A 21,122-nucleotide genomic window follows, 5' to 3' on the forward strand; every position below is an offset into this window, starting at 1 on the left:
TGCTTTTTACGCCCTGCCTGAGTCTTGAAGTAGCGTTCACAGCGCAGGTAACCACATGGAATCTGGAGGGCGCTGTGGTCCCTGCGAGGACCCATAGGCATCTTAGCCATAGAAAAAGGATGGTGACCAAAGTGTAATCCTAAGTTCGATATGCTAAGTGACAAGGTCCGATTAGTGTGTCGATGCTTGTTTGGGGAGGGGGGGGCTTATGAGTTTTTCAAACCCACCTTGCTATTTTCTCACTCCAGCAAAGTTTTATCCTTCCCAAGTCGCAACCTCATTTCCTCAGTCATGTCTACCGCAAATGCTCCCTGTCGCACCCGTCCGTCAAATGCAACCACCCGTCCTGGCCAGGTAGTCCTCGATGCACAGGTCAAGAGGCATACCAAGGTGCAAAAGAACGCTGATGACCTTGCCCTCAAGGAAGCAAAGGAAGCAAAGGAAGCACAGACCCAAAAGGGACTGGAGCGCCTGGCTGGTATGCAAAATGAGATGGGACAGGCGCAGGAGGAATTACTCACAAAAAAAGCGGCTCCTGTTCGGCCTAAGCCAAGGGCTCGTAAGGCGACAAAGCCTGTAGTAGGGAATGGTGATAATCATACTGACAGCCTAATGGACGCTGATGAGGCAGACAGCCACCAGGAGGCTGTCAAGAACATGGAGGATGAAACTGTAGGAGCAAAGAAGAAGAGGGTAATGAAGAAAGGTGGAAAGCCGTTGATAAGGGACGCTATCAGCAACATGCAAAACAAGATCAGCGAAGCATCATCGAAAGTGGAAGGTGATAACGCCATGACACATGTATCTGATGGGAAAGATACACCAACACTGTAAGGCTTCCTTCTCTCACCATCCATCATGATGTTGCTCCTTACTGAATCAACATTGTATTTCCTTAATCTTACTTCCAGTATCAATGCGAGCACCCAGAAAATCACTTTAGGTGGGCGTATAGCCAAATGGGCTTCAAGTATCACGCCCGGAAAATCAGAGCCAAGGTCACAGACACCCACTGGCACCAGTGCCACTCTAGCGCCTCCAGCAACAATTTTCTCACAAAGCACTGCCTCCACTACGGCGACTTCTGAACTACAGATCCCGATTCGGAAGCCTGTGGCGAACGCTCAAATTCCAAATGCAGAAGTCGTCATCGGAAGCTTTGAAGATGATATTGATGATACATTGGAGCGTGAGACTACTATCGCACAAGGCAAAGGTAAATCCAAGGTAATCGGCCATTATTGTTTATTAGTGTCAGTATCTGCTAATTTACTTCACAGGTTGCCTCCATATTTGATGACAACTCGGACTTCAACGAGCCTATAGCTCCAGTAGCGCATGAGTCGGATGATGATCTTGCGACTTCGCCCGCAGAACACGAACAGTACTCACTTGAGCCTAAGGCTCCATTTACACAGGTGGAAAACCCTCTCAAGCGGAAAGCTTGTGTGGATGAGTTCATAGATGACAACGAGGAGTCTATGGTGTCCGACTGGTCCATGGACATCGAAGGCGCGGATCTTGAAGATGCGATCAAAAATTCTGAGGACGCTTCTGAGCCCGAACCTGTGGTAGTGAAGAAGAAGGTTCAGCGTACAACATCTTCGGTAAGGACACTGAACTTACTAGTGTTCATTCTGACACTCGTACAGACATCTGTATCTGTTGCGGCTTCTGTCACTGACAGCAAGCTGCCTGCTCAGAAAAAGGTCAAAGTCAAGCCATCTGCCGCACGTGCCCATGGTGCTCCTGCCATCAAACACCAGCTGAACGTGGATACTACGCCAGACCACATAAAACCTCGTAGCTCCTATTGCAATGTTGACTTACCTGCCACGATGCAGGTGGACCAACGCTGGACAAAGAAATATCTCCCCACTGTCATGTTGTGGGCTGGGAGTTACGATGATATCTGGAATATCCCAGACGAAGTCCTTCTCCTCCATGCCCAGCTAATTTTTAACGCGGTATACAAGGACCTCAACATTACCATCGTTCATGGTGGTGTGATACATTCCCTGGTAAGTCCATTATTTTCTGTTGAGCTTGACTAACTATAGTTGTAATCAGACTGCGCAGCGTATATCCGAATGGCGCTGTAGAAACAACAATACCGAGAGGAACAAATGATGCTCCTGACTGTATCTAAATTGTTGTGGTCTTTGCACTGCCTAGTCTGCTATACTTGCCTGACAAGTGCATTCGACCCAGGGGTCTGCGGTCTGGGAATAGTCTTGGGGGTAAGTGAGTGATGTGGGGTCAATAGTCCGAGCGCGGGAAACAATATCCGAAGGTATAATTACGATGTCCGATGCAAAAGCGTCGGGTCCGATGTTTTCAGGTTATCGGGTTCGGGTTCGGGGTGTCAGAAACTAATAGTAACGCTATAGCGAGCGTCGGAAGAGCGAGCGGTGTGCGCAATAATTTCAATGACTGATACGGGCGGTGAAGGAACGATGATATTCGCAATGTCAACTAAGAACTACGAAATATCGGGTTTGACCACTAAGCGTCGGGGAACTGCTCCCCTCTACTTGGATGATGAATAATGCTCGAGGTCAGTCCAATATATATGTAAGTACGTAGAAATGCGGAACCCATAGGCGAAGGTAGCGGCGGATGATTTCGGATCCGAAGTACATGTAAATAAACATGAGGTGCTGCGGACTATGGGAAAACATGTAATAGCGCTTGCTACGACGTGAGTAATGTGTGAAATAATGAACTACGCACCTAGTGGGGCTAGCAAGACAGGACAAGACACGGGAAGGACGAGTGCGCGGGAATTTTCATCGGCCGATGCGGCCTAAACGTCGGGTTGGCGGGTTAGCGTCGGATAACATCGGGAAGTGATTAGCATGTGACGGGTATTTGACGTGTACTGTGAAATAGCTCAATACGAGCCCAGCACCAGCTCGTGTCCTACAGCGCAGCAATTTTGGCTCAACAGGCATAGCCATTATCCTGGACTTCTTGACACGAAACTCCGATTGCGATCTGGTTCAACTTGCCAAATCGTTGATTGCAGGTTATGCATTCTTGTTTGAGGACCCTGAAACGCCAAGTCCCCTCACAACATATCGTTCTCCCTTTGTTTTGCAGTTGTTAGGCACAGCGCATCTCAATGCCATCAATGGGTATGTGGAGGTTCCCAGACTCGATACACATGCGCTCGCGACACGTGGGATGTTGGGTGTTATTGCCCTTTCTGCTGCAGCAGTAAGTTTCATTTTTTAGACTGTTTGATTTGCACTTATTTTTTTAGATCGAGCATGCCTTCAAATTGTTCGCGGATAAGGATTTGGAAGTCAAGCAAGTCTTGGCATCTGGGTCGCGAGGTAAACTTGCCATCAAGCTACCGAAAGTCCTCAACAAAACTACTGGGAAGATGACCAATGCCCCGTTCTTATTTTCAGGGGCTCGCTGGACTAAAGTCACTACCTCATTCATTAAGTCTATCGCAAGCAAGCCTGCTGGGTATGTAGAGACCACGGTAGAGATGGTGCTGTAGAGACTCATGCCTCTCATCGTGTGATATGGCAGTTTTCACTAGGGAGTACACAGCACAAACTTGCAGCATCACTCTGTATGCTATCCGCAGCTATTCCCTTACGAGGCGCAGCTTTCCCGCGCAAGGCACAGCATGCGCGCACGACTTCCCGCGCTTTACTATGTATACGCGCGCGCGCTTTCCCGCGCTTGAGCGCCCTATAGCGCCAGCCATCCGGAAGCATCCATCCACTGTCCACCAAGTTCTCTAGTGCGTATGTTTCCATTTCTCTTATCTGTGTATCAATCCACCTTTATTTTTATCATGGACCCTTACTTACATACATATATCTTTGCATACCTTACTCGGTAGCGATTCGGCTCCGCATGACAGCGCTTAGGCGCCGTATATAAGCGCCAGCAGTACATAATATTACGGGAGAACTTTCCAACTTTGCACTTGACCTCCCACTTACCCACTTACTACCTAGCAGAATATAGTTGAAATCTATTCTTTGACACCTCGCGCTCACATCTCTTGTTTTTCATCTATCATCACTTAAGCAAACTCACACTTACTCTCACTTGTTTCCGCTCACGTGCGCGCGTACCTTCGCTTTCCCGCACTTCGCATCAGCCAACCAGTAGCGCCTTCAGCGTCTACTTCTAGATCCTTGCTGCACTCGCTTCCCCTTTAGGGTCGAACACACTTGTCGTGTCAAGTATAGCAGACTAGGCAATGCGTGACCTCACAACATTTACAGATACAGTCTGGAGCTTCATTTGTTCCTCTCGGTATTGTTGTTTCTACAGCGCGTACTTGTGCTGCCTTAAACGACGTGATGGACACACCACATGGCTCGCTTGATGATGAGGAGTCCGAGGACGATGAGCGTGCCATGCTTTGTAAGTGATTATCATTCAGGTTTCATCCCACTGACATTCACGACTACAGGATTTTCTTCGCACAAATATCGCTGTCCTATGCTGAACTCTGAGTCCTCCCGCAATCATAGGCTATTTTCTATCATTTTTGCTGCCCCCGCCATCACTGCTCAATCGTATGCCCCCTTTTTTTCCTGTAACTCCCAGCCGGTTCTTACCTTTCAGTCTCCTTAATTTTACTTTTCGGTCTCCTTAATTTTACGTCGTTGTCATGTATGCCCAATTTCAGGCTGCTTTATTTGCTTTTTTAAGTAAAATAAGTGTGAAATAAGCGAAAATTCAGAGATGGAGTGCGCTTAATTAAGTGGCACGCGCTTTTTCACTCAAATGACTTAATGGTCCTTTTCATGTAATTAAGTGACAAATTAAGTGAGAAAAGGAACCGGTGGTTTTCCTGATGCTGGCCCGGGAGATAATCCAGTGTGGACCATAGTGTTGTCTCCAGATGGGAAGAAATTGATCAGCAGGAGTCTCGATGGTGGAGTAAGGTTGTGGGATATCAATACAAGAAAAGTCATTGCCAAATGGATGGGGCATACAGAGGGAGTGACGACTGTCTGCTGGAGTGGTCATGGTCTACGGGTCTACAAGTCTTGAGTGAATCCAAAGACGGGACTGCAAGGCAATGGGAGGTGGAGAACGGAAAGACGATCCTCACACCAATCAAGGCAAAGTACAAACACGTGTGGGGCCACTAGTACTGTGGGCAGTCATCTACTCGCCAGACAATGTCCATGTTTGCAATTAGTGGATCCGAATTAGATGTACCCAGTCAAAATTACAAAGACAGGCAAGCTCTACTACGCTACTCTGAGTCAAGGGTGCCTGGCTTGGACTCCGGAATCCGGATGGAAAAATATCCGGGTCATGCGATTCCTCGATTAGGACATGGAGTACTTCAACGGAAACAGACCGCAGTGTTGGATGGGCACACTTGGTCTGTGGAATCCATTGCAATAAAATTCAAGACACAAACTGCTCACGCGGCCGACGCAGCCGTGGCAGTCCTGTTTTAAGCAGGGCATACTAGCAGGACATTTCTGAATATTGGCCTCACGCAAATATGGATGTATTAGCAACAGAAGACATAGCAAATATTGACACTGCCATCAAAGCAGCAGCAAGTTAACAGCGAGGGCAAAGGAGATAGGCATTATTTGAGGATGTATAAAAGGGGATCAAATGAATCTGAAGGGGATATTGGGAAGACGCCAGAGCTTGCTTTATAACCACCTGAAATTCCCCGAACAGTTGATATCTGCCACAGCGAGGGCTATGGAAAGGATAAACTGCGGCTTGGGCCCAAATCGTTAATTGAAAGGTTGAGTCGGTAACTAGCCCCAGAAGGATAAGGATATTCAAATTGGACTAGAGGATGAATGATAGATGCTGGTTCGTTGATAGCTAGTTGCATAAGCTTGCAACGGCTCTGATACCACAGGACTTCTCGACCTCCAGCTCCTCTCCAAAGACAACAGATAACATCTCGCTGCCTGATCACACAAACATCGCCTCCGCAGCCACCAAAGTCCTTATATCCTACCCCCAATGGTCGAGCACCCGATCGAGGCTTCCGCGTCTCGCCATCGACCATGTACTCACTACGTACACACTAACCGGTGCAAAAAAAGACATACTATCACGCCGGTGAGTCAGGTGGTGAAATCCAGGACGCGAACTACTCACGCAGTTGGTCGTGGTGCAGCCAAAGCAGTCGATATCTTTTAGGCAAAAGACAGGGCAATTCTCAGTGCCTTCACTGGTAGATATTGATCTGTCAGTGACAGAAGGCATAGCGGATATTGGTACTGTCAACGCAGCAACGGCAGCGAGGACAAAGGAGAAACGCATTGTGTGTGAGGATATCAAAGAGGATCAAAGGGGACAGTAGGAAGACGCTTTGCTTTATATGCTGATTATTGGCGAAGCGACCTGAAATCCCAATGCTGGCAGTCTGTCGACGTAGAACAACCTTGCGAATTACCATGCGGAGCAGATTCAAAATAAGAACAGCAATTAATCAGTTAAGAGCATACGACCGACCCCTAGTAACGGTTTCTGCCAAAAGAACGGTAGAACATCAATTGATTGAAATTTGCGTGCGTTCTTTGCTCTGGAGATCAGGTTTGAGCAGGAAGACATGCAGGTGAGTGGAAAGCAAGCCTAGTCGTCCTCGTGAAAAATTATTCGTTGCTCCTGTGCAATTCGGGGTGCTTCCTCGGTTGGAACCTGCTCTGTCTCCAAGTCATTCGGTAAACCGAGTTTATCGTGTCCCTCAGCGTCATCCACCTCTTCCTCGTCGCTCTCCTCCCCAGGTTTCCTAAACACGAGCTCTTTTCCATTCACCAATCGTCTCTTCTTCAATGGAGCTTCTTGTGTGCCATCCTTCCCGTCGCCTTTCTCTGATGGCTTGACTTTTGCTCTTTCCTTCTTCTTTTGACGCTTGGCTCGGTTTTTGGCTGTCTTGGTTTCAGCTATATCCTCGGCTTCTTTCCGCTTTTTCTCAAACTCTGCTGTTTCAGTTTCCTGCCAAACCTTCAGAATATGTTATTTTCATGGAGCTGAACCACGTACTAATCTTGCTTCATCTTCCATCATCTTCAGTCGTTCGTATTCTCTGCGTCTACTGGCCTTGTATACGTGAAACTCGCCACTCCCAGCACCAGCGCTTGATCCCTGGACATTCTTCATCATCTCGCGAGCCGGGCGAATAGTCTTCTCCTTCGGTGCAGGAGGTACATAGGCAGGCTTCGAGGGATCCTTGAGGAGTCGTTCAAGTTGTGAGCGCTGGCGTTCGACAGCGGTGAGTACATGACGCCTCTTAGCCTGATCAGGAGCTGGCGAGGCAGAATGTGAAGCCGTGTTTGAGGTTGACATGGACGACTACACAAGAGCTTTGGTAAACAGACCACAACAATTAAAGGCCCTCCCCGACGACTAACTTAACGCTATTTGAACTACCAATGATCGGAGACGCTGAGACCGACTGGTACCGCCAAAACAACATCATCATAATGACAAGACACCATCTAAGTACATTGTTTCTCGTGGCGTTACGTGTTAACGCGTATAGAGGGTGACCTGAGGCCTGAACAAACGTATGCACCTCTTGCAGTACATGTAATAGTGAATTGAACGCTACTTTTGAAACGTTGAGGAGGCCTCTCGATAGATTCGAATACAACATATTGCAATTGTCCACGGTCATACAACTATAAGATTCGAATTAGGGCAGCGGACTCGCAATCAAGTGGAATAACTTACGAAGAACAGCATTTATGCAACCATCGTTCTCAGGATTATTGGTAATCTGAGCATACTTCCCGAATACTACCTTGCCGCCTGTCGTAACCATTCCAAGTTCTGAAACGTTGACCTCGATGACAGTGCCTTTTGTCAAAACTCCGAGTTGAGTATACATCGGTGACTGTGGATTCTTCTTGACCCCAAGAATTTGAAGCTGAAAGGTGGCCTTCAAGTCCGCTGCAAGACGATGAGCTCTCGGTTTCGTATACGACAAGACAACGAGACTTACGATGGGTAACGTTGGCCTTCTTATATCGAAGTGCCATTGGCCGAACAAATCTTTCCATCTTGACAGGTTTTCTAGTAAATCCTTCCCCAACGAACGTCGCTTTTGTAACCATCCGCTTCCATGATTTGCTTTTGCTCTTCCCTGTCTTCATCACCTTGAACATTTCATCCTCAGCGATCCCTCGAACTTTAGGTAATGGAACCGCGAATTTAGCCGCCTTGTCCTTTCTCTTTTGTTTGATTGCAGATGATAGAGCTTTTGCATCCTTCTGGCCTTCACGGTCGAGCAAATATGTAGGTAATGCACCATCTGGAACGGCAGATGTGTCGGCCTGCTTGACATTGCGCTCATCGTGAGCTTTGAGGGTCTTTTTGAGTTGAACTTTTTCTGCGTGACGTTTCGCATGCAGGATCTTAGCCTTGAGACCGAAGGCTTTCTGGGCTACTGCTGATGATTTATGAGCAGCACGAGCCTCCTTTTTACGTCTTAACTCGAGAGTGTTAGCACAGACAGGTAAGGTAGAAACTAATCACGCACTTGCGTTCGTAGTAATCTAATCGTCTACCATGTCGTTTTATATGTTCCTCGATATACTCGTTCTAAAATTGGACATTGGCATATGAGAGCCAAATTTTGTTCACAAAATATGAATTACCTGCGGCTGTTAGCAGAACGGGAGGATGTTAGCAGAGGAATGAGAAATTCTGGTGGGGATACTTACCATGACTGTGATAGACGAAAGGAACTTGGGGACACGCCGGCAATTGCCGTCGGAGCGCTTCGAAGTTGGCCGCAGGCGAAAGAGAACACGAGTTGCCAGACAAGTGCAGAAACGTGGCACGTCACTTCCATCCAGTCTTTTTTATCTTCCATTTTTCTTTACGACTTAAATCTTTATGTGGCAGGACACTGCAAGTCAGTACGGCGCGTCGTCGTCGCATAGCCAATACTATGGTCAGACTCCTCAACAAGGCGTACCCCTTCAATTCTACGCGCCTGGACCAGACCAGGGGCAGTTCTATCCAGGGTCTCGTTCCAGTCTGGAGGGAAATATGGGTGCACAGGTGCCAATAGGGCAAGGAGGCGCCACTCCAGCATTTGGAGGGAATATTCAGCAACAACCGGGAGGGTGGTGGACCGCTTTCGGGACCGGTGGTTTTGAAGGAGAACCACCGTTGCTGGAGGGTAAGTAATTCTATGAAGACATGTTTCCGGGTGACAGAACCATGCACGCGACAGAATTGGGGATTAACTTCTCTCACATACGTGCCAAGTCTATGACAGTTCTCAATCCCCTACGCCGTGTTGATGAGCGGATAATGGATGATGCAGACCTCGCCGGCCCGCTCTTGTTCTTTTTCTGTTTTGGAGTCCTTTTACTGCTGGTGAGTGTTTATTCTTTGCCACAGTAATAACGCGTCTCATGTGGCATTGATAGTCAGGGAAGCCTCAGTTCGGATACATATATGGCTTCGGATTGCTGGGCTCCATCTCAATTTACACCTTACTAAATCTCATGTCGGAAAATGGCATCGATGCATATCGCGTAGTATCTGTACTAGGCTATTGCTTATTGCCAATGGTAGGTGTGGGTGCAATCAGCGTGGTGGTTACATTAGAGTGCGTGATTCATTGCTTTGCTTCCAATACTCAGTTGTCTCATGAGTACCTATTTTCGTTGTAGCGGCATCCTTGGCTATGTCTTGTCCTTGTTGTCCATCATATGGTGCACTTTCGCTGCTTCCGGAATATTTGTAGCTGTGTTGAGGATGTCGGACCAACGTCTTCTCGTTGCATATCCAGTCGCACTTCTCTACGGGTGCTTTGGCTTACTGAGTGTATTTAATGTTGGTGCAGGAAGTACAGCTAGATAGACACTTGCATCACATTTTTTTTCCCTGCCATAATCATGATATTCTTGGGAAAACTCGGATGCCCATTATATGTACAATGAAGTAAGAGAGGCTGGTCTTAAAAGCTTAAAGTACGGTAAGTAGTTTATCTACATTATGTCCTGACTACTATTGTATAGTATAATCGTCACCATCATAACCTGTCTTAATCTTGACCTATCCCTTTATCGGTTTTTAGTTGTTTTGAATATAGCTTTAGCAGGGCCTCCATGATTTCCTCCAGAGGAATCGTGGCATATTCATGAACGTATTGCGGAAGAGAATCCTCGAGGTTGAAACCAGCTGTCTTCATGAAGAATGGGTGCATAACATCCGGAGTCGCTTCGCCAAGTTGTCGCATGGTCAGTCGCTCTATCACGCGATCACGAGCCCTGTATACAACGGCTGCAGTTTTCGTGGCGATAGGGGGTGGAAGCTGTACAGAAGGATCGAGTAGATCTGGTAAGGAACGGGCTTGGGAAGTTGGCAGTGGCGGGTGTACGAAGAGTTCTGAGGGCAGCTGAGGCGAAACTGCGACAGTCGATCTGAGACCCAGTGACGGGGCTTTTTCGGGCAATAATGGGCTAGATGTGGAGCTATTTGGACTTGATGCATCCATCTGAGCAACGTCCATGCCCAGAGCTGATTCTGTAGCCCCTGCTCTTTTACGAGATGATGGACCTGCTGTCGCATTGCGTGAGTCTTGGGGTCCCTGAACTTGTTCCAGTTCCCTGGTCAAATTCTTGCGAAGACCAGTGAGCCATGAATATAGCGCTACGTTGAGCGAGATGTAGATGTCCTCGTGCTCCTTGGTACCCTTGCCTCGCACGAATGAGCTATAGAACTTGTAGTCGATGTACTTGGCGGGTTCTTCGACCACCTCATCGGTGAGCATTAGCATGTTCATCGTGGGCAGACCAACGATGTTTGCTTCTGTTGGATGCTTGAACAATTGATCCACCCAAGCTTTGTCATCAGACACTACTATAGTTGACGGGAGAAGTGGGTGAGGCTGGCTGAACTTGGAAATAGTCAAGGCCGTGAACGATAAACGGATCTCCCTATGGGGTGGGCTTTCGCCTATCACCACACGCTCCAGGCTCGCATGAACATCGCGTCCAATGAACTGCGCAAGCTCGGTGTCACCCATGGTACGAGGGAAGAGGACAAGCCGAAGAGTCTGTAAGCGAAAGCTCAACTGCTGGCGAATTCTGTGGGACAGCTCCGTGTCTGCTTCCTTGAACCGGTTACGAGCAGAATAAAAGAATGCCGAGGCGACTTCGGTGAGTGGATTGTCAGGCTTGGGCGATTGCGTAGCACGGAATGCGGCTGATTCATGACTTGCGCCCTCACGCTGCGCGGCAATATTGGCCTGGAATTTGTTGGTATACATCAACAACTTCGGTATAGTTGCGATGGTAGCAAGAGCAATGATTTCCTCGCCATTGACCGTGAATGTAAGCAGTAAAGGCCGGTCTTGTCCTCTGTCTGCGGAGGAAACAAGTGACCAATCATCGTGGATATCCACTTGCACGGGATCAGCCCTGAAGATACTCGAGGATCAGACAAAGATAAGGCGGAACATAATAATAATAATTACCTGTAAATCAACAGCCGTTGATGATCTGACTCCAGCTCGGCACTTAAAGGACCACTAGTCATGCTGAGCTCGAGCATCCTAACTGTGCGTGAATCATCGGTCAAGGCGCCTTCGTTCCTGCGGATCGTCTGAAAGACACAGTCCGGTACATTTATGTGACCCGCGACGTTTCCCCTAGCAAAGATGGAGACGTTTGCCACTGAGAGCGATACCTCAGTTGACATTTCAGATAAGCGCATTCGCGTAATTGTACTCTGGAGATTCAGAGTCACACTGCTAATGGACTGTCCTAAATCTACCTCCAAGCGGATTTGGCGAATGCGAATTATGAGCGCAGTAGTGACCTCTTGTTTCACAACAGGAGTGGTGACCGAGGAGGAAGAGGCTGTCGGAGGACGTGATCTATCAGAGTTTGCATGCTCTGCGACGAACAAAGGGATACGATCGAGCCAAACCGCCTTGAAACATAAAACGTCTTGCAGGCGGGAGAAACGCACACCACCAGTAATATCTGTATCCACCACCAAGGAAATCATGCTGTCGATATTTCCAGAATGGTCCTCGTTCTTGGAAAAAGCAAGGAAAAATGCGAGATTGCGAGCTGCAATATTGACGCAGTCGTCGCTCAAAAACCCGTGCTTGAGGCCAATTGTGAGACCGCCCACAGTGCCCGTCAATGTCACTTTGTGAGCACCCGGCGAGATGTTCATAAGGAAACCGCCACTTTCCCAGCGTAGAGCAGCTGCTACATTGACATCCGGCTGACAAGTTAATTCGAGTGTCGACTTGTCTATGCGGAGACTGAAGGTGATTTGCAAACTCGATGATGCCTCGGATAAATTCTCCAGGCGGCTCGAGGTCAGCAGCGGGGGTGGTTCGTCTTCTGTAGGAGATGGCGCAATGGGTAGCGTGTTTCCTCGGCTAGTCTTGCGCAAGCGCATCTGCATGTGATCGATGATCTCGGTCATGAAAGGCAGAAGACTCGGTCTCAAAGTGTTTTGGCTGGAATGAATAGTGGTTTTGAATATCAGGGCTGCTGGACCGGCTCGTATACCTGAAGCACGATATTCAACCAAAGCAGAGACTATAGGAAGCCTCAGTGTCTCCTGCTCTGGACGCAGCTGTCCATCCAACAATTGGTGAGTACCCGGAGGCGAGGCCTGTGTACTTTTTGAATCGCTATGAACGTGCACTTCTCCGCTCTGGAAGACCATATTTGCAAAGATACTCGACGCCGGAACATCTTGCTGTCCGCCTCGCGGTGAGACATCGTCCCTCCCAAGGTCAGCATTCGATGTAGTAGCCCGGGGGAGGCTTGCAGCGATGCGGATCATTCGTTCTCTTCCTTGACGGTACACATCAATGAGCGAGAATATGTAATCAGGGATGTTTGAGTCCAAGTCCAGAATGAACCCACTGACGTTTCCAAAAAACCAGATATGACGACTGAGCAAAGAAGTATCGGATCGTAGCCGCGCAGTCATGTAGGGGTACACCAGTCGGTTTCGGCTTCTATGCTTGTCTGCTGCAAAGTCTTCGGACGAACATTGCCTGAAACTACGGCGCCATGATCAGGACTAAGTGTGATGAGCTCACTGGAGCGCCATCAAGTCTTACCTGGGCACAAATAGGAAGGATAAGTCTTTCGTTGACATCTCGCCCGCTTCTCCTCTCTGAGCGCTAAACTTGATGCGTCGAACAGTGAACAGGAAAGCCCTGACTGAAGGACCGTTACGGGAATTCGTCCCGGGAAGCTCCAACGTTTGTTCAAGACTGAGGGGGAAGGCCACTCCAATCTTCTGAATGACTACATCTATGGTATGTTCGCTAAACCAAGGGGGCTTTTGGTCGCGAGTGGCCTCGTTCGTTCTCATATCAAACGTTTTCAAAATACTGCGGGTCTTTTCCTTGAACGCTGCTAACTCCGCAGCTCGCTGATCCCTCCGAATAAGCAATTCAGCCTGAAAAACGTTGAGCAACAAGGACAATGCCGAAGATGATGTCGTACTTGTTGATGGTCTAAGAAATCACCAATCTCTCCTATAGAACTGGGTTGCATCACAGCATGGATCTTTGGGATGCGGAATTCCAATCTGTGGACATCTCCCCTAGCACGAAGATCCACGATGAGAAACGCAGATCGATGGTTTCGACTGAAGGTGGTTTCTCGTGACACAATGCCTGCTCTAGGCGCAAGCGACAATGCCAAGTCACGCAGCCTGATTCGCCATGCAATACCTAAATCGCTGCTGGATATGTCTCCGCCAACATCTTCGCATTCTAGATAGGAGGTGGAGGAACGACCTTCAAGCCCAAGTCGAAATCCCTTCACGTCGACATGTCCACTGAATGATAAAGAGGATCGCGATGCATTTGACATTGATGCAGACGGATTAGACCTTCGTTGGCGAGTTTGGTGTATCAGGTCCATCAAGTCAGCAAAATCTTGGCCAAACTTCTGTTGGACGACGAGAAGTGTATCCCAATGTGAGGGCTTGATTAAAACGTCAAAGAAGTCCACAGAAGCAAGAATTTTGACAAAAGCACGGCCTTGGCGTCCTGTCAATGAGAGCGAAGGGAGCTTGACTTTGATGTGCGGCGTATCCGTATAATCTTCAGTGGACTGTTGTTTGTATGAGACGCCCAACGTTTGCGAGCCAAATTGGATGCCAAAGGACGTGAACTGCTTATGTCCTGGTCCACTTGGCGAGGAAAGGAATATAGTCAAATCGTGTATGTTCCATGATAACCACGTTCCTCGCATGACCTGAAGGGACACGCCAAGTTCCGAGATACGCCCCGTAACATGGGCCACTAGTGTGTTCCTCTTGGCAGCACGAGGGCGAGTCGGTGCTGTTTGTGCATCATTTCCCGTTCCTTCCTTCAACTCTGCTAGAAATGCTCGTGTGGCGGCTTCAATGCCTGGAAAGAAGTCCGCTTGCCACTCTTCCATGAAACGGTAAAGACGAAGGGCGCTACGAGGCACAGAAATAGCAGTACTGTGTAAGAGGAATGCGAGACGGATAGTATTCGTTGATGATTCCTGGCGCCAAAGCAGGTTGAGCTTGCCAGAGGAAAAGGTCAAGGAAGCAAGAACATCCTGATCCCGGACCCAAATTCCTGGGACAATGCCGGTAGCCCTCGCGCGTATGAAAGCGTTGCTGAAGCTAACAGTGTAACCGACAGAGTGGACCTCATTGTACAGATCGACTCGTTTGAGTGATGTGAAAAAAATGTCCGTATTCGTGGCCCCGATTTCGAATGCAAGTTTTTCAGCTGCAGCACGAATATTAGCGCGGCGAAGGGCGACCGTGAAAATGAGGTGAGACGGCCCAGAGTTTGAAAGTGCTTGGCCGGAGACTGGCTTCCATTTACTTGATACCCTCCGTAGGCGAAGTACAGATTGTGCGAAGACCATCAGGTGAGGGGAAACAATGACATTAATGTCACTGACAGCGAGAGTGCATGCAGTCTGCGGGATGGCAGCGATATCATGGTTTGCCAGGGAAGGGTTCTGTGACTGTAATTGGACTCCTTCCAAAGGGACCAGCTTTGAAGAGCGAAACCGTAGAGCACAAGAGCTGATGTCCAGACGACTGGTAGATGCTGGCAACTCATCTGCGATGATGATGCTAACAAGGTCGGCAGTGAAGTTGAGGGAGTCAATGATAAGTCGCGCGCCGTTCATGGACTTCGGAGAGGTAGGAGGATAAATCATTTCCGACGGACTAGGTATACCTTCCTTGGAGGAGTCCAGGTCCAGCATGAGTTCTGCGAGACACGAATTTACCAAAGTCTTCACGTCGTGTACTGCAATGGATTGGCCCGTGCTATTTGTGCCAATATCTCCTTGAAGGCGGGCAAACTGGAGTGCAGTTCGTAGATGGAATAGAAACTTATAGGTAGGATGTGTCCGGAGAGCTTGAGGATGACCCCGTTGGACGAGGAAAGAAGGTTGGATAATCGAAAGTGGATCGACAGCTGCCCTATTCTGAGTGAGATCCAGAGTATAGTAGACAATCTCAGCAAAACGAGTAGTTGAGTCAGACTGCACAGAGGGGTCGAGCAAGAGGTCTCGCAAATCCTGTTCCAGCATCTGAAACGTGGCGACAGCGTACTCGAGGCTAGTGGGCTGAAGTTCCAATGCAAAGCGGCCAACAGACATGCTAGCATGATTCTGCGTGGCATCTAGTTGGAGGCGACGAAGTGATAATATTGGGTTACTTCCAGGCAAAAAGTTGGAACCCAGAGCAACTCCGGAGTTATCCATTACTCCTACAGACGTTTCAGATATTTCTAGATGGCAAGCCAACTTCTGAGTCCCTTGGGACACGGCGAGGTGGCATCCGGAAGCCAAGCAGTTGATTGTAACCATGGAGTCTCTTTGAGCTGATGCTTCCTTGGAGGAAGTTGGGCAGGATATGTGTTCTAGTACCTGAAGACGTGCTGATCTTATGGTAATATCGAAGGCCGTCGAGAGGGGGGAACCTGGTGAGTCACCGAGCTTTGCCATGTGGCTCGACATCACTGAGTCTAATGTCAATTCTGGACTGAGCCGCTGCAGCAAACCGTTAAGGTAACGCGACACATTGGAAAGATAATACGAACTCGCGACTGCAGGTCTTCAATCATATCTCGGATTCCCATGAGAGCCAAGGGGGTTAATCGAACCACGATCTCCCTTTTGCATTGTATGCGAAAAGTTGTAGAGTGGACAGAGCTTGTTCTTTCATTGGCTTGTGCCATCGGTCGTATTCCGGGTGAAGGCTCGTCCTTTGGAGTTGTAATTCTAGGTTCCTGGTTTCTAATTGAGGGATATTCGGGAAAAATGGGGTTGCCTACTTTACCTTAGTTATAACGAAGGGCGAGTCCTCCCAGCTGTTGATGTCGTCCAAGTTGATACTCTGGTACCACCGAGTGACACGACGGTAGCGCTGGATCAGCGAGTACCTTTGAGTTGTGGCTGTCTAAACTCAACAGTTGTAACGTCTGCATTTGGAAACGACTCACATCTAGTCGAGGACCAGCCGCTTACTGAGGATCCGGTATCTGTTAGGTCCTCGTCATCTGACTCCTCCCCTGACACAGAGATGTCGTCGACGACGGCGGTCGGTGGCGCAAGTCGACTTCTCCTGCAAAAACTGTTAATCTAGTGGGATGAACTAGAAGATGGACAACATACGCCAGACGTGCGTCACGATCTGCCTCGGATATATTCTCCTCTCCGTCGGATTCTGAGAGATAGGAAAGCCGAGGCCACCATGCAGCCGTGCTCTTGGAGTGTGCAGGGCTTGTGAGCGGTGCTGGAGGGTGTGGTTTGGCTCTGCAGAAATGTGGGAGGCGTGGAGGAGGAAGATAGAGTCCATTGCGATGGTGACTAGAACGCGTGCGCTGCAGCGCCTGTCGGTTATCAGGGAAAGAGGCTTTCCGAACCCTCTCTACTTCATCAAGTAGATGTTGTGCCCGGCGTGTCAGCTCATCTTGTCCCTTCATGAAATCCATCTGTGATGGATTGCGGATCTTTGGGGATCTGTATATATCCAGGTTGATGTCTATAGACAGGTCAGCCGCCTCACACCAAGTTGTCTTCGAATCCCTCGATGACAGCAGAATCTTCAGTAACGCGAGGGGAAGTCTGACGCTCGTGAGCTTGCCGCAAAATTGGCCTTCCAGATCGTTGGTATGCACACTGAAGCCCGAAGGAATTGACAGGTTTACGGCTGTTGCACCAGCAGACCAAGTGACGTCGACAAGGCTAGCTGAGAATCTGATGAAAGTGACTGAATAATTGGGTCAGTGAATGCTCTCATGCAAGGACAGTTCCTTTACCATCCGGATCTACGGGTACTCCGAACTCGGTTGCGGGAGCGTTGGCAAGGTCCGTGTAATTAAGACGGACCGCATCCATAGATGCCAACATGATTCGAGCATCATGAGATGTTAATAGAGCCTTCACTGGTCCGACTGCGATTTCCCAAACACATACATATGTGCGAGTACGCGGCTGTGGCCCGAAAAGTCTGTTAGCAGTGATATTCAGACCTTGGAATCGAATGAATTATGTGCTGTTAAGATCAAGCAGAATCGACAGCACCATCAATTAGGAATGAGTCTTCGTAACGTTGATGTCCCTGGGCAAAGAAAGCGTGCTCGGAACAAGCGCCAAGGATAGAACCTTTGATTGCATTCAGATTCAGCGACACATCTGTTGCACGGTTAAATGATTACGATTCATCGTCTGACGCTGACTTACCCATGAAATAGTCATGCAGTCGTAAGTCCAGTTGAAGCACTGAACACGCCATGACTGTAGATGCGCCAATATCATCGCATGATCTGTCGCTTGCAACACGCACTTCGTAGCCAGGTAAACCCGCAGGTAAAACCATTATCCCGGACTGCAATTGTATCGATACCTGAACCTGTAGGGAGTTTGACTATATCTCGTCTGTTAAGTGACTCCAAGATACACAGGCGGTTCACTGACTTTGCCTGGCCGATGCTTCATCTCCAGTGGGTCTCCAATCAAATTAAATCTGCTCCGTTTTTCAAGATACTCCACGAGCGTAGAGAAGTGGGTGAAAGATCCAAAATAATTGTCCCGAAGTACCATCAAGTACCTGACAGACCATCCGAGGGCTTTGTAGGCGACTTTACTAGTCTTAGTGACAATGAGCCAGGGACGCAATCAGGGAATGCTAGGCATACCTCGACAGTGAGTTTTAACTGATCAATGTTGTCAGCTTGAACATCAGCCCAGAAGTAATACGATGACGTGATGCGAAAGGTTGCTGCGTGGATTATACGATGTTCTTTCCCTGAGTTGTAGAGGCACTGTGTATTCCACCTTGGCAAAGAGAGAAAAACGTTTACATCTGGAACATCGACAACGAATGGAATAGACGTCGCCTCAGGTCGATATTTATTTGACGGGAAGCTAACTTGAATGTTGAAACGCGGTGCACGGATCATCACCAACGCTGAATTTTTATGAATAATGATGTTTCCAACCAAGTGATAGAATCCACATACTGTTCTCCCCCTTAACCAGAGGCTTGTCGATGATGTTCTGGTCGTTGGCATATAGATTGAGCTCAAAGTGGTGCAGATCAAGCTCGAGCATATAAATAGTCGGCACAAAAAGATTCCATTCGGTAGGCGGCCCAAAGGTCCAGTCCCGCGTCAAATCAGTGAACATATTGACGTGGTCTCGCAAGAGATATATAACCGGTTGACAAAGAGATATGGAGAATGGCCAACGACGCTCGGCATTCCATACAAGGGGTGATGGAAATGACGCATGAACCTGAATGGTTTTTAGCATGATCTCCATGGGATAGTAGGACATGTACGAACGCGACACGACTCAGCCGCAATGAGCTTGATATCGTTAAGGCTCGACGTTACAGAAACTGTATCAAGATGAACCTCCAGACGAGGTTCATATCCGTCGGGTCCTGTGACCATAGGCAGAAGGTAGCTAATTGAGGAACTGTCACCTGCCGTGCAATGAAGAGCTGCGTGGTCGCGCTTCCTTGGACGCGGATAGTCATTGACACCATCCCATTGCCAGTTCTAAGAGAGTGTGAACAAAGAGATACAAGCCTCTTGCCATTATTTACCTTTGAAGGCTCTCGGAAAGGAACATACAGTACTGTCTTATCACGAAGTTCGATAAACACTTTCATTGCAGTCCAAGTACGTTTATCTCCTGGCTTAAGGTGTTTTGACACCTCCAAGTCGTGATACGTTGATGGGAAAAATGTCCGTTGCAGATGAACACTGGAAATAGAATTTAAATCATGAGCGCGCTTCCCGGATAAGAAAATGACCGTTACCGTTGACGATCAGCCCATGGTCCATAGCGAATGGTTCCTTTTCTTATTACCAGATCTATACCCCACTCAGGAGGCAGGTCACCATTGCCGATGTCATAGGATTCCAATCCCATACCCCTTGGACCATCCTGTGCAACAGGCACATCGCCGACGACGTCTGTGTAATATGATAGCTCCAGAATGGGGGCTTCGATAATCCGCCGTTCAATGGCATACTCTAGAGCAGTAAAGTCAGCGCCAACAGGTGTTTCCTCATCAATGCTCTTGGTTGATTTTCTGCTTGGCATAGGCCCAGGACTCTTCTCAGCTGCACGGCAGTCGTGAACGGACGAGCCATGGCCAGACGTATATAACTTCAGTCCTTTCCAAACCCTGGAGAATGCCCGGAATGGAAGATAACCCAAAGGAATTAATTCTAGGAACCGACTTGATTACGGCACAGCAATGTCATCAGTCGAAGCCATTAATCACACACGCGACGAACCTCGATGATTCTGCATTCTCGCGAATACGATGCCCTATCATGGGCATGCTATCCTGGTAGCTGTCATTCTCAACAAGTTGTACAAGCACTTTCTGGAATTTCAGATTCAAAAGTTGTTTATAGAGGTCGCACTTCGACCTCGCCTGTCCAAGTGTCAGTATCCATATGCGTACCAAAGGTGAACAGGCCGACCTGGACAATCCCAAACGTGCCTTCCACTCTATGACACTCTGCGACCAACAGACTTGGTGTCGAAGGATTACCGCAAGTGATGGCAACCTTGGACATTTCGAGTGCAATCGGTAAAATGTCATTCGGATCCAGGTAGGGCGTCTGACGTTTAATCCACGCCAGTGCAGCATGAATGACGGGAAGGGCTTTGATATTTGCCAGTGCAGGAGGTGGGTAGAGACCCAACCCTACGATCAAACAAGTGGGTTAGATGGATAACAAGTAAATGTAATGACATACCTTCAGCTCCTGAAGTACGAGAAAACATTCTGCGAGGTTCCGAGACCTCCGGACTTGGGGACGCCTTGGCCTGCATTTGGGAAATGATATGATCATACGCTGCAGTCTTGTTGTATAGGAGCCACTCAAATCCTTGAACAGAGACTTTAATCCGACAGGAAGGGAACGGTGACGTATGGTTGACTGTCAGAGCAGGGACTTGTTATTCAATGCACAAAGGCCAAATAAATGTCAGTCTTACATTCTTCTCCACCAACATGAGCGTGATTCAGATCATCCTCAGTAGCTGGGACACGCAACCAATATCTCCAAGATATTTGAGCTGTCACAATTCTGACGGTCATATTGCTGGAATGATATTTGACATCTTTGAGCAGTATGCGTCCCGCGAGGATTGAGAGGTGTATGGATCCTGAGTTATACCTTAAGTGGTGCCAATGAGTCGAGTGCAATGAAAAACTGACCGATATGTACCCATATACTGGAACCTCCTTGTCGCCAGTACTTGATTCGGAGGAGAAGACTGATAAATCCAGAAATAATGCGGTTCCAGTAGAAAGTATAGAAGACTGCGACTATGAGCACGCAGACGCAAGAAACCAGGAGGTAAATTTTGAGCATGTTGCAGTGACGCTGACAGTTTAGGTTCGACGACGGTACAACTAGGACTTTGAAAGACTGTCGTATACCGCGCTTTGAGCGTCGGATGACTTGAAGCCCTTAGTGGTTTGTAGTGGTGGTGTGTGGGTTAGAGCTGCATCATGTATTCGGTTTTGTCAGTGCACTGTGATCAGTGGAAGTACTTTCCGAAGCCGCTATTCGCCGTTTAAAGTATAATTTACGGCATTCAAGTTCAAAGCCGTCGCTG

The 21,122-nt window shown here is 48.3% G+C and overlaps 5 protein-coding genes across 5 annotated transcripts; 2 read left to right on the plus strand and 3 right to left on the minus strand.

Annotated features, from left to right (window-relative positions):
• Positions 1-291: 291 nt before the first annotated feature.
• Positions 292-3,761, plus strand: HD556DRAFT_1437936 (uncharacterized protein; the record flags this gene model as incomplete). The annotated part of the gene is made up of 7 exons (XM_041305770.1): positions 292-830; positions 912-1,227; positions 1,281-1,607; positions 1,653-2,021; positions 2,893-3,219; positions 3,266-3,477; positions 3,554-3,761. The coding sequence occupies 7 exons, from the start codon at positions 292-294 to the stop codon at positions 3,759-3,761; spliced, it is 2,298 nt and encodes a 765-aa protein (XP_041165767.1).
• A 2,836-nt stretch (positions 3,762-6,597) lies between these two features.
• On the minus strand, positions 6,598-7,311 carry HD556DRAFT_1227627 (DUF1168-domain-containing protein; the record flags this gene model as incomplete). Its single annotated transcript, XM_041297173.1, has 2 exons — positions 6,598-6,960; positions 7,009-7,311. 2 exons carry the CDS (start codon positions 7,309-7,311, stop codon positions 6,598-6,600), a joined length of 666 nt encoding a protein of 221 aa, XP_041165768.1.
• Positions 7,312-7,353: 42 nt separating this feature from the next.
• Positions 7,354-8,933, minus strand: HD556DRAFT_719038 (ribosomal protein S8e/ribosomal biogenesis NSA2). Its single transcript, XM_041311407.1, has 6 exons — positions 8,691-8,933; positions 8,625-8,630; positions 8,507-8,568; positions 7,970-8,454; positions 7,699-7,917; positions 7,354-7,646 (listed from the first exon to the last, which is right to left on the minus strand). Exons 1-6 carry the CDS (start codon positions 8,691-8,693, stop codon positions 7,639-7,641), a joined length of 783 nt encoding a protein of 260 aa, XP_041165769.1. The 5' UTR covers positions 8,694-8,933; the 3' UTR covers positions 7,354-7,638.
• Positions 8,866-9,843, plus strand: HD556DRAFT_1227459 (Yip1-domain-containing protein; the record flags this gene model as incomplete). The annotated part of the gene is made up of 4 exons (XM_041297163.1): positions 8,866-9,158; positions 9,192-9,354; positions 9,408-9,589; positions 9,654-9,843. 4 exons carry the CDS (start codon positions 8,866-8,868, stop codon positions 9,841-9,843), a joined length of 828 nt encoding a protein of 275 aa, XP_041165770.1.
• HD556DRAFT_719036 (uncharacterized protein) lies at positions 9,624-21,054 on the minus strand. The gene is made up of 22 exons (XM_041311406.1): positions 20,719-21,054; positions 20,496-20,666; positions 20,255-20,437; positions 19,976-20,202; positions 19,784-19,926; positions 19,300-19,725; positions 19,084-19,243; positions 18,818-19,036; positions 18,494-18,767; positions 18,170-18,441; positions 17,949-18,122; positions 17,715-17,898; positions 17,556-17,666; positions 17,291-17,503; positions 16,644-17,241; positions 16,472-16,593; positions 16,309-16,424; positions 16,070-16,258; positions 13,470-16,019; positions 13,079-13,422; positions 11,462-13,018; positions 9,624-11,405 (listed from the first exon to the last, which is right to left on the minus strand). The coding sequence occupies exons 1-22, from the start codon at positions 20,873-20,875 to the stop codon at positions 10,028-10,030; spliced, it is 9,768 nt and encodes a 3,255-aa protein (XP_041165771.1). The 5' UTR covers positions 20,876-21,054; the 3' UTR covers positions 9,624-10,027.
• Between the last annotated feature and the right edge of the window lie 68 nt (positions 21,055-21,122).

Source organism: Suillus plorans (genome assembly GCF_016647745.1).
Source record: "Suillus plorans strain S12 chromosome Unknown HD556scaffold_5, whole genome shotgun sequence".
In the NCBI taxonomy this organism is placed as follows: domain Eukaryota; kingdom Fungi; phylum Basidiomycota; class Agaricomycetes; order Boletales; family Suillaceae; genus Suillus; species Suillus plorans.

What these genes read in the sequence shown, in the direction of transcription:
- HD556DRAFT_719038 (XM_041311407.1), bottom strand. An exon ending in TTAGATTACTACGAACGCAA is followed by an intron (nt 8,455 to 8,506) that starts GTGCGTGATTAG and finishes TCTCGAGTTAAG; the next exon opens with ACGTAAAAAGGAGGCTCGTG. An exon ending in GAAGGCCAACGTTACCCATC is followed by an intron (nt 7,918 to 7,969) that starts GTAAGTCTCGTT and finishes ATCGTCTTGCAG; the next exon opens with CGGACTTGAAGGCCACCTTT.
- HD556DRAFT_719036 (XM_041311406.1), bottom strand. Translation starts at nt 20,875, where the DNA reads ATGCTCAAAATTTACCTCCTGGTTTCTTGCGTCTGCGTGCTCATAGTC. An exon ending in CAGTATATGGGTACATATCG is followed by an intron (nt 20,667 to 20,718) that starts GTCAGTTTTTCA and finishes GGTATAACTCAG; the next exon opens with GATCCATACACCTCTCAATC. An exon ending in AGTACCCGTAGATCCGGATG is followed by an intron (nt 17,242 to 17,290) that starts GTAAAGGAACTG and finishes CCAATTATTCAG; the next exon opens with TCACTTTCATCAGATTCTCA.